The 12,840-nt window shown below is 37.5% G+C and overlaps 1 protein-coding gene across 5 annotated transcripts in view; it reads right to left on the bottom strand.

Moving 5' to 3' along the window:
- Positions 1-2,700: 2,700 nt before the first annotated feature.
- Positions 2,701-12,840, bottom strand: part of LOC129739811 (serine-rich adhesin for platelets) — a 52,480-nt gene continuing 42,340 nt past the window's right edge. For all 5 annotated transcript variants that reach the window (XM_055731338.1, XM_055731333.1, XM_055731336.1 and 2 more), the window contains 2 exons: positions 11,337-12,834; positions 2,701-11,276 (listed from right to left, as the gene is read on the bottom strand). In XM_055731338.1, the coding sequence (XP_055587313.1) occupies positions 10,066-11,276; positions 11,337-12,834 (2,709 nt within the window). In that variant the 3' untranslated portion in view covers positions 2,701-10,065. The remainder of the gene's footprint in view (positions 11,277-11,336; positions 12,835-12,840) is intronic.

The raw sequence follows: 12,840 nt of genomic DNA on the forward strand, positions 1-12,840 counted from the left end.
ATGGTTAGCGGTTTCTGGTTCAGAGCAGTTGTCACAGTTTGCGTCGTCAACAATTTTCATCCTTGCTAACTAGTATTTTGAAAAATCGTGAGTGGCCATCAAACGATTTAGGAGAAAGTCTGACCGAGATTATAATGTAAATATTGGAATAACTTACGTGATATCATTGGTTTGGGCAGCTATCTGAGGTTCTCTTCGGTGTTTCGTACAAAGCAGCCCATTGTCCAGAATAGGCGTATCTGAAACGAACCATGTTTTACGAAAAAACAACTTGGAAAAAATAGTTTTACCTTTTCGCTACTTGGGGACCGTCATCGTCTCCGGAAAAAAAATTCTCAAACACCTCCTTATTCTTCTACTTTTTTAATTTTCCAAACCAAATAAAATAAATAAATTCTGAGTTCAATAATAAGAATGCATTTTGAGTTACAGATTCGGAATCAATTGAAAAGTTAAATTTAGAACTCATCATATTCTTCTGAATTCAGATCAATAAATTAAGTCCACCATGAGCGCGTGGCAGGAAGCCGAACCAGGTGTTGATAAAAAATACAAAATCAGATTTTTTTATACTCCCTTAGTTTTAAGTTTCGAAATTGAGGTTCAGATTTATCCAGATTTTAGCTCTGCATTCAAAATTCAGATTCAGATGCGGAATTCAAATTCGGACATCAAATTATAATTTCAGATTAAATATGAGATAAAAGTTCAGTTTAGCTAGGCTCTAAGTTTAAATTTTGAATTTCTGCTCGGAATTCAGATCAGGATTCCAAAATCAAATTCACATTCAGAACCCAGATTCATATTTAACACTAGAAAGACCGCACCAGTCAAAATGACTGGTTTGACACTTTGTTTGTTGAATACCTTTTAAATACTTCGTTTTAAAAATTCGCAAAAAATACGACTGATTCCTGTAACTTTTTTCAGAAGCTAAAAAACAAAAATTTCTTCGGGAACCCTAAATAAATTCAAAAGTTCTGAAATATTGCATCTTTACTTTTTTTTATGGACGAACCTTGGAAGCCTGGACAAAAAAACTCCCTCTTCCGACTTAGAGTGTCACACTCCAAAAGTAAAATCTATCTAAGTCGTTTGAATTATAATTAATTTCATATAAAACTAATATCAATAGAAACCTTGTAATGTCAGAAAAATATGTTACGAACATTGTATATACCTAAAGCTACTTGTTTTCTCGTTATTCACCATGAAAGAAAAAAAAATACGAAAAAACATGCCTCAGGAAAACTGCTGTAGTTCATATATACATTCAAAAATAATTTGCTTTGTGCATATGAAAGCTGAAGTTAATTTCTATATCATGAAGTCAAGAAATATTTTTTAAATTTTTTTTAATGAAAGGGTCACAAAAAGTTCAAAAAGTTGGTCTGAAAACGCTACTTTTCATTTGATTGATAGTGAAAAAATGTTTGAGCGATGGTAGAGTTTTTGAAAAAACATGACTACAAAATTTATTATAATTCTAACAATTTGTTGTCTTTAGATTCTTGATGTAACAAATATTGAATTTACTGGAATTTTTCAAAGTTGACTACTTTGCGCATTTTTTTTACAAATTGGAATTTCATCCGTTTTTGTGGTTCACCGTCAAGTTGTACCCGGATTTTCAGTGCTTTTGCTTTGTTTGAGCCAATCAAAAGTATATCCATTGAAAAGGAAATTTAATCTACATTCTAATAAGGTGAAACAGTTTACGCTGTGAGATTTCACAAAAATATGAAAATTATAAACGTAAAATCATTCCTGAATGTCTAGAACCACAAGCAGAACTTGCCCAGCAGAACGTGTTTGTTTCACCTCCCACCGTTGGACTCGGAGAGCAAACAAATACGTTCTGCTTGCGGTTCTAGAAATTCAGGAATGATTTTACGTTTATAATTTTCATATTTTTGTGAAATCTCACAGCGCAATTCGATGCACCTCATTGGAATGTAAATAAAATTCCCTTTCCAACGGATATAGTTTTAATTGCTTCAAACGGCGAGAAAGCACTGAAAATCCGGGTGCAACCTAACGCTGAATTTAAAAAAGAGATGAAATTCCAATATGAAAAAAAAATCGCATAAAGTAGTCAACTTTGAAAAATTGTAGTAAATTCATTTTTCGTTGTATCAATAATCTAAATACAACAAAATGTTAGAATTGGAATAAACTTTGTAGTCATATTTTTTTTAAACTTTAGCACCCCTCAAACAGTCTTTACTAGTAATCGAATGAAAAGTAGGTTTTTCAGACCACTTTTTTAACTTTTTGTGACCTTTTCATTAAAAAACTATAAAAAAAATATTTCTTGACTTCATTATATAGACCTAAGTTATGCTTTCATATGCATAAGATAGATATTTTTTTGAGTTTGTAATGCATGAGCTGCAATAATTTTTCTGAGGCATGTTTTTTCTATCCTGCTGAATAACGAGAAAACTAGTAGCTACAGCTGTATATAATGTTCCAAACATATTTTACTGACATTACAAGGTTTCTAGTGATATAAGTTTCGTTGTAATCGGTTAGATATGAAAAGAGTTATAACGATTTTAGCTTGGAGTGTCAAATTGGGTAACGAAACATAGTGCGGATGAGGGTTAAATCGGTTTTTTTTTCTATTGAACATTCTTTTCTCCGAGACGATCAAGGATTAATGTGAATTATATGAAAGAAGACACAGTTTTCAACGTATACGTTTAGTAAACACTACTGTTTTTTTTTATTTACAGAAAAAAATATATCTAACTATTGGGAGAGGAGGCTGACTTTTGGTGCTGTATGGTGTATGGGGTTGAAAAAATAAGGTGGGATTTTTGCTTTGGGTATTCTAGGAGCATTGGAAACGTGTTTTCTCGTAGTGCGGAAAAGGGGCCACTGGGAATCTTAGCTAAGATTTACACTTGTCTTCGATCTTATACCAACAGTATGGTTTGGATGGACAATTTCAACATATCTAATGAACCCTTTGTTGTTCAACAAATTAAACATTGTATAGTGACACACTTCAAGACGCTTCGTTATGAGGGTGGCCCTAATCTTTTATCTATAAACAGGATGATTCTGTGATTTTTTAAATTTTTCACCATGCTTTCGTTTTAACCAGATTTTATATTTGGTTTTTGTTTCTATGTGCAGCATTATTGCTGTGCTTAGCGGTAAGAAAATGATGAAAATGGGTTATCAGTTATCTATAATTTAAAATAGAACCTTATTGATAAATGTATGGATTTAAGTAATTCAAGTCACGCTGTTGGTATTTAACCAACCCAATTTTAAAATTTCGCCATTTTACCATAAACTGATGATAAGAGCTACACAGAAAAAAAATCTGAATCCTTAACAACACTGAAATTGAAAAGCTGTATCATTACATGACGTGGAACGCGATTTATTGATGTAAATTTACAAATTAAAAAAAGTTGAATCCTTAAAAGCACTGAATTTGTATGACACAAATATTACTTGACACGGAACGCGAATATTTGATGTAAATTTACATCACATATGATGTAAATAAAAAGAAGCATCACATACGACGGAATTTTCAGTGCGAATTAAATATTACACGTCTTAATATTTTACATGTCTTTCAAATTTTACACGTCTGTTGAAGTTTATAGACGTGTAACATTCAACTCGCCCTGAAAATTCCATCATCTGTGATGCTTCTTTTTTGTTCCATCATATGTGATGTAATTTTAAAACTTTTTTTTGGTCACACAAAATAATCAACAACACTGAATTGGAAATTTCTTAAAATTACACGACATGAAATATTACAATACACTGAACGTGATAATGGCATGTAAAATTATAAACTGTGAAGAACAGGAACAGACAAATGTGAGAAAAACTGTTAAGTCAAGTCGTGCGCCAAAGTATTTTTCCCGCGCGCGAGTAAGTTAATCGGTTTTGATGGTTCCCGGAGATCTTCGAGAAGCAGGGGTGCGGTTTAGGAAGCGGATCCACGTTGCTCAACTTTGGATCCGGTACGTCGTGGAAGAAAATAAAAGTAATAAAACTTATGTGTGTGATTAAAATAATTTGTCTCCAAATAAAATGAATTGTATTAATTATAGAAGGATTTCTATTTTTACTAAGAGACGAGAAAATTCCAGTATTGAATCATATTGAATCATATTAAATAAAACAAAACAAAAATCCAATTGGAAAGTTTTTCTTCCAATATTCAGTGATTTTATAATTTACATCATTTTTATTTTACACGTTGCTAATTTTACATAATTTTTTATTTTACAAGTTGCAAAATTTTACTGGCGTGTAATTTCCAACTGACACTGAATACTCCGTAATATATGATGCTTCTTTTTATTTACATCATATGTGATGTAATTTTACAGATTTTTTTGGTAGTGTGTAGATCCCCCGATGGATTGTTTCAAATTTGGGCTCAAATGAAAGGGCTTTCGAATGGTGCAAAAATTAGCGATGCTAATTTCCAAAAAATAAATTTTTCTCCCAGTGAAACCGTGATGAGGGTATGCGGGTTGCAAAATTGATTGCATATGAATATGCGGGCCGCATAATGTACAAAGTACTCTGCAAAGTGATCCAGGAGAAGATTGACGCTACACTCCGACGGCAACAAGCTGGATTCGGATCCGGAAGATCATGTTTGGACCACATCACAACGCTACGAATAATACTGGAACAAATCAACGAGTTCCAGGACCCTCTTCTGCTGGTGTTCGTTGATTTCGAAAAAGCATTCCACCGACTGAACCATGCAGCTCTAAGGCGACGAGCAGTCCCAGAGAAATAAGTCCATCGCATCGAAGCACAATACGAGTCATTTTCGTGTAAGGTCCTTCACGATGGTGTTTGTCTTATCCAATACCGGTAACTGCTGAGACAAGGACAATGATGTATCTTATCACCACTACTCTTTCTCATCGTAATGGATGAGATCTTGACTGTATCGATTGACTGTAGACCAAACTGAGGATTGCTGTGTAATACCTCGAAAATGGAGCAACTGAACGACCTTGACCTGCCTGACGATATTGTTTTGCTCGCCCAAAGACAACAAAACATGCAGAGCAAACTTGACGACCTCACCGAAAGCTCCAAGGCAGCGGGTCCCGAATTCAATGTCTGAAAGACCAAATCGATGGAATCAACACAGAAACTCGTTCCAATATCGTGGTAGCTGGGCAACAGGTTGAGAATGTGGAGTGGTTCCAGTATCTTGGCAGCTAGGTTACGCCTGATGGTGGTATTGAAAAAGACATCGAGACCCGGATCAGATAAACCCGACTTACTTTTGCGAGTCTCCGAAACATCTGGCGCTCACACCAGATCTCAGTACGAACAAATATCCGAATCTTCAACCCAAACGTCAAATCCGTATTGTTGTACGAATGGGAAACTTGGTGCACGTATGCGATAACGACGCGAAAGCTGCAATTTTGTGAATCGCTGTCTGCGGAATACTATCCGCGTTTGGTGGCCTGGCAACTGGATCTCAAACGTGGAACTACATCGCCGGGGGCATCAAAGGGCGCTAGAAATCAAGATAAGGGAACGTAAGTGGTGATGGATGAAAACGAGATTGGCAGAGAGGCACTTGACTGGAGTCCAGATGGGCATCGAAGAAGAGGCAGGCCCAGAAGCTCGTGGCGGAGTAGTCTAGCCACTGAAATGCGCACAGTTGACAAAAGCCTTGGCTGGCAGCAAGTGAAGATGCTGGCTCAGGACCCTTAGGTAGGTAGGTAGGGAAAAAAAACTGTAGATCAGCTACGGAATGCTCAAAAAAATATTCACTTAGGTTTCTAGAAAGCTGAAGTTAGAAGCTATACGTTGCACACAAGGGTTCAATTTTTTTATTTTTTTAATCATGGACACAAAAAAGTGGTGTGAAATCGCACTTTTCACTCAACTGTTTGAGTCATATCAGATAAGTTTTGAAAGGAGGATTGAAATGTTATTTTGCACATTTCACATTTTTCCAAAACACAAAACACAGAATTTTTGACGAGTTTTCAAAGGTAGCTGTTTTTTACGTAGTAGTTGGCTTTTTACGAATTCTAACCCGATAGGAAATACACCCTACTATTCACCATACTTAGTCGGCTCGCGAAGGGTGCGTCGGCCGATTTTAGTTCATACTAATCGGCCTATTGTTGCAACGTCGCTTATGGGAGTTTTTGCTGGGCATCAGCCGATTAATAGGCTGATTTCGTAGGCCTATCAAATAGGGTGATGAGTAGCATGATTGTGTAGGAACCGACTAAATCACTTGATTAGTAGGGCGATAAAGTTGATGAGATATTCGTACCCAATCGTACTAAATAGCCGGATTGATTGACAGCAAAAATTGATTTTTCTTCGCACCACTCAACTCAATCCGACTGAATAGCATTTGATCGGCCTCAAAAATCGATTGTTTTTTCTACCACCCTACCCAATCGTACTAAATAGCCGGATTGATTGATCGCGAAAATGGATTTTTCTTCGTACCACCCAACTCAATCCGACTAAATAGCAGAATTGATTGGTCTCAAAAATCGATTCCTTTTCCTACCACCCTACCCAATCGTATTAAATAGTCGGATTGATTTACCGCAAAATAGAACCACCCGACCAAAAAGGTTTATTAGTCACATGATTTAGTAAAGTAAACCTGCGAAGCCATATTTAATAGCAGTATGGACTTGACTAGAGCAAGTCCAGTGGAGATTTTTCTTATGAGAATGCCGAAATCTTTTAACTTAGCCGATCTGGAAACGACATGTCCTGCGAAGAAGCTTGCCATCCAAGCACTGCATCTAGAAACTGACCCACGGTGAGGGCGGCGGAATTCATAAACGATACCTCCATCGGAGTCAGGAACACCTTCTATTACGGCTTCAGGCATATCCGGCAAACGTCTGGGAACTTGGTCAGGTAGAACGTCGTCATGATGGAACCGATAGAAATGCGCTAGCCACTCCAACGAATTACTGATGACCGACGAGACCTTCCGTGCTGACGTGGGCCAAGCTTTCCCATCGATGAACTCCATCACACACAGATGTCAAATACTAATTCAGTTATGACCATTCCATACTAAATAGGCTTAAAGTATGCCAACTAAATAGAGTCCTACGAAACCTACTAAATTGACCAATCCTCCCTGATAACGTAGATCAACTTATTGTGCTACTAAATCATACGTAATTGTGTGAGCTCACTCATCAGCCGATTTAGTATGGCACCTATTTCATATTCAAGCGTAGCCCGATTAATCGGCATACTAAATCGGGTCATTGATTTAGTAGGGTGATTCGTAGCCAGACTAAATCGGCACCCAACTAAATATGTGAACGGCGAAATTTTTCATCTGTCAAATTTCCTATCGGGAAATTTCTCAGATTTTCTTGCACTGAAATTCACGCAAGATTTAAATTTAATAAAAATAAATTTTGTAAAAATCGATTGGGAAACAAGAGCGGTAAAGTGGTCTTAGGCCGGAGTGTCAAATTGACACTCCAGGAACTTAAACTGGTAAATATTTCAGGGACGGATAAGGGTTAAGCGACCCGCATTTCTAGATGTCTCGGACCGTATGCAAAACGCCAGTTTGACATGCCTGGGCTAAACCAAGGAATTCTTCAATGAAATTCTGGAAGAAAAATCGTATTTTTAGGTTCGCAAAAGTCGTTCATGTTTATTTTGATTTAACTTTCCCAAGTTTTGAATAAAATATCCGGGCAAGTCCGAATGAAAGCGGACAATCCGGCAAGGTGTACCTCAAACGATTAGCATCGCTGTTGTGCGAACTCATCGAAAAACAAAAATAAAATCTGCGATAAATGATAAGGTAACTGCCGCCACTCTGACTGTGTGAGTTTTTGTGTGATTTGTATGCGACTTTTTATTACTGTTCCTTTTTTATGTTTTATTAAAGTCATATGGGATAATGTTGGTTAGGGTTTATTGATTATTTTCTACTAACGCTGAACTATTTTCCTACTTTCATTTGCAGCTCAAATGAGTTTGTATTGTTGTTTGAATAAAAGCATGAGAATGACTGTTGATGATGACGTGTCCTTTATTCTGCTCCAGAAGAATTTTATCTCCTGCTTCTATTTTTTTTTTGTTGGATTCGTAAGATGAAGTACAAACCTATCGTAAGTACTAACTGATCCAGTACCAGTAAACTCGACGCATTTGCTAACATCCTACACGTGATCTCATATAGTTAGCGGACTATTTGTTTACTGAATCTATATACTTCTAATGCAAACGATTAATTAATAAAAAAAAACATGTTGATTGCATTAATCTGAGATAGTTGTTCGTATGAAAATCATGACTTGCAATGCGCTTTGGTAATTTATGTATTTTATAAATATGAAACAGTACAAATTATGTTATCACTAAAGTTGGTTAAGCCAGTTAGGGTTTCAAAGTATTAAATTTTTTGGCATTGGTTCCATAAGAGGCATCCTTTCTAATAAATCCAATATCGATAACGGGAGAAAAGTGTTTATGATTGGTTTTTTATTTTTTTTATAATAGGTATCCAAAAATAGATAGAGTATTTGAATCAATTAGTAGCTAACTTGTTAGTAAATGCTTCCTTTGATATTTTTTTTCCTTTTCAAGTTATTACAAAAAAATAATTGTTCATCGATGAACCGAAACTTTCTTCATTCGCCCAATTAAGCTTCAGACATGCCCTTCTCATTTTCTTTTCAATTCATTCATTTGTTCCTCTTGCTAGCTGTAAAGTATTACTCACGTGTTTTATCTTAATAAAATAATTGTGTTGATTATAAACTAATATCACAATGGCGTTGATTGAGTGTTAAGATATATTATAACATTTTGTTTTTTTTTGTTTTATCATCACTTTTATCTTCATGCTGGTGTTGCCGATACGATTCTTTACCTAATACTCGATTGTTTCATATTTGCTTCCAATTTAGATTTCCAGTCAACAAATCGCGCTCTAGTTTAACATATGCCTTTGTTTTGTCCCCCCTTAACGCTTTCCTTTGCTATCACCTTTTTGTTTCTGTTAAGTTTGTCTCCTGCCAGTTTTCGTTTTGTACCACATAAAGCAATTCGTTTGGATATCACACTGCTCAAATTAATCTCAAACACATTCACTCAATATTTCGAAACGTACGCTACGGCATCTGATGCTTTAGAATAAACTTACGGTATTCGGGTTTCGCGACTTTCAAAAACAGTTCGGAAGGATCTGTTGGTAAAATGTGTGGTTAAATCAGTCTCTGAGTTTATTATTTCGTTCACTATTTTCCACTGTTGATTTAATTGCTAGAAATCGCCATTGAATGCTAGTGGGCCACGGTGGACAGATAGTTTTGGAAAATTTAGAATTTTATCTTTTGCAGGCGTGTCTCGAAAATGACTTCCTCTGTAATCGATGTAAATGTTTATCTTATCACATCGAGTCCTTCGTTTGATAGGAATAATTTTAATAATGTCTATATAAACTCCGACTCTGAAGCTGCATTTCTGATTTCTGAAAATCAACAGTGCAAAATATGAACAGTTCACTACATCAGCCCCAAATGCACTTTCGGTCAATAAAGCTCTAAATTCATCGACGCAACAACAATTTCTATCGCATAGTTAAGTACCTATTTACCGAGATTTCAGAATTAAGTAGTACGTTTTGTTTAAAGTACTTAGCTTGTCATTATTCGATCATCATTTTTTTCTGTTTTCGTTCAGAACTTCTTCTTAATTCTCATTTAAAAGAAGGCACATTGATTTCTCTATTAAGACAAAATTAAAAGAAAATTGGGTGAAAAACCATAACCACATAATATGCAGTTTAGATTAGTTTGGAACAGTCGGAGTGATTATGGAAACAAATGCCAAAACAGTTAAAATGAAATTAAAATAGCCAACAAAAACTATTTTTATCATAAAGAATGCATCATTAAGTAATAAAAGTTTCAACTCGAAACATTTCCGTATTTAAAAAAAATACAAAGTACCATCTCGAGATTTACAATCAACATGTTTTTTCAATCAAATTAACCATTCTACAGTGAACATTTTTTCAACCCATGTACGCTACTGAGTTTGGGTGTTATTTCCGGAACCTTGTGAGTGCGGTTGCTGATGCTGTTGCTGCTGGTGATGAAGTTGAGAGAAGTGATGATGAAGTTGATTCTGATGAAGATGACGTTTTGGCGATGAACTTCTACTACTACTGGTAATCGTTGTCGTCGTCGTCGTCGATGAAGCCTGCTCTGTTGACGACGTTTCCGTAAACGAATCCATTGACCGAATTGAATCCTGGGACGTGAGCGATGGGTTTTTAAACATTGTCGTCAGCGAGTCTCGTGCAAGCTGACCGAGATGACTAGTGTAGTGTTGTTGTAATGTTTCTGGTGGTAAAGGAGAGCCTTCAGCCATATTACTACTGATGCTGATACCACTGCTATTGGTGGTTGTACTACCGGCGCTCGTTCCAAGAATCGATGTCGATGGATGCGGGTGATGGGATTTGTGGTAATCGCCGCCCAAATTACTACTGACTGAAGTAGCTGTAACTCCACCACCCCCACCACCGAATTTACTTGTCAGAGTGTCGATGTCGTCTTCAGAATCATCATAATCATCTCCTAGGTGAAATACAACCTTCGGGCGTAGAGAAACAGTACTAGTAACCGTGGCCACAGTTGACGATTGAGGAGAAGATGCGTTAACTATCAATTTACTGGTCACCGTATTTTCTGGCGAAATATTTTCTTTCATTTCGGCCTTAATTTGACTCGGTATGTTTTGAACATTGAATGCTGGCAGTTGCGGTGATGGTTGCTGATGACTTGCCTGAAGGACTTGGTTTGAAGAAATTGTATTCTCCGGCGAAATGTTTACCTTCAGTACCTTTTCCTCGTCTTTGTTTGATTTGTTAGTCCACTGAAACAATCCACCCATGGGACTTTCTTTGCGCGATGGAAGTTGCGGGACAGAGATATTTTCTTTGTTTGCAACGTTTGTTGCTCCCATCGATATCGATGGAACGTTTCCACATTCTGAATTCGGTGGACTTGACTTGCTGGAAAAAAGGTTACTGGGGCTAAAAATCGATAACAATTTTTCAATTGCTGGAGAGTATCCAGTACTAGTAGTGGTAGTAGTAGAAGTATTGGTACCGCTAGTACCACCTGAGTTTACGATGGACGATGTGCTATCAGCTGCCTTAGGATAGCTTCCAATCGATGCAATCCAAGATGTTTTTCTCACACGTGTTGGCTTATCAGGTGATTTAATAGTTACTGTATAACAATTAGGTTATTAGGTATGTACGTACAGATAGAAATACAATATAAGCTCACCTGTTTTTTCTTTATCCAAACTCTGCAGCGACGTAAGCGTGTTATCGTTTGAATTTTCACTGATCACGGCTGAATGTGAGACCTTAGCATTAGTCCCCAATGCAAGGGACGACGAAGCACTGAGAGAAGATATGGACGATATATCCTGTACGTCGTACAACGACTCCTGTGAACTAGTGCTCATCTCCAAACTTGACAAGCTGTTGTTTTTAGTTTTTACTAAATTAGCGCCACTAATATGAAGAGTGTCCTTTACTGCAATTGCTGTCGGCCCGGCTTGCTGAATCTTGCTTCGTTGGGTAGATCGCTGTTGCGGCGCGGTAATCAGTGTGCTATCCTCTTGCTGGGAAGACAGCGTTTTAACAAGTGGAGCGGTACTAACCGAACCGATGGAAATCGATGATGATGATGGTGAACTGATAATTAGATCGAAACTTTCATCCGTGGAACTAATTGAAGTGTTGTTGAAGTGTGCATTATCGATTGAGTCTATGCTGCTGCTAATGGATGAACAACAACTATCATCCATAGCTGCGGAATATGGTCTAATTGTTCCAGTGCCACTTTGCATTATGCCAGCGGAGCTACTCATGAATTTTTTGACCTCAAGATCGGGACTTTCGATCGAAGTAGAAGATATTACCGAATCGTTCAACACACTACTCGAAGAAGGTAACCTTGTATGTTTAGTTTTTGGTGTTGTTGAAACGGAACTTATAACAGAACCCGATGGTATGAAGTGTTGTGACATTTGTAGTTGTTGTTGGGTAAGCGCCAGGGGTGAAGTTGTATTTGTCGCAACCGAGTGTACGATCGGTGATGACATAGACTTTGGAGAGGTTCCAAACGACGATAATGCAGGTGCAGAACAACTATTAGTTGGTGGCGCTCGACTGAGATGGTGTCCACTGCATGTTACAAGTGGCGATGGGGACATAGTAGTAGTTGTGACCCTTCCGCTAGCGGTAGTCTGATTAGATACGGACGAAGGTGCGGATGATAATGACGGTGGTTCCTCAACGGTCACAACACGAAATCGCGAATTAGCCGCAAAGAAGAGCGTCGGCGAGCTGCCTGTCGATGATGGCGAAGGCGAGGTAGACGTAGTATGGCTTATGTTGGTTAGGCTACTAGAAATACCGGCAGGCTCGCCGACACGTGTCACTTGGAATCTATTGCGCGATGGACTTGGCACCGGAGATGCTACAGGTGATGGAATTGGACTTGGTAATGGAGAGCGCAAACGACCAGCACCTTTTTTACTCGGATCCAGCAGATGATGGTGGTGCTTTTCACCCACCGATGTATTCGGCGCTGATCTTATAGATGTCGTACATGTCAAAGAAATTTTACGACCGCTAAGAACAGACGATCTCACGCGTTTGATAGAAGTACTGATGGGTTCTGAAGTTTCTGGTGGATGCTTATTTCTCTCACACTGGGCACGAATGTTATTCAATAAACGAGAATAATCTGGGCTGACATCAAGAGAGTTATCCTGGAA

This window comes from Uranotaenia lowii, chromosome 1, assembly GCF_029784155.1.
Source record: "Uranotaenia lowii strain MFRU-FL chromosome 1, ASM2978415v1, whole genome shotgun sequence".
Taxonomy (NCBI): Eukaryota; Metazoa; Arthropoda; class Insecta; order Diptera; family Culicidae; genus Uranotaenia; species Uranotaenia lowii.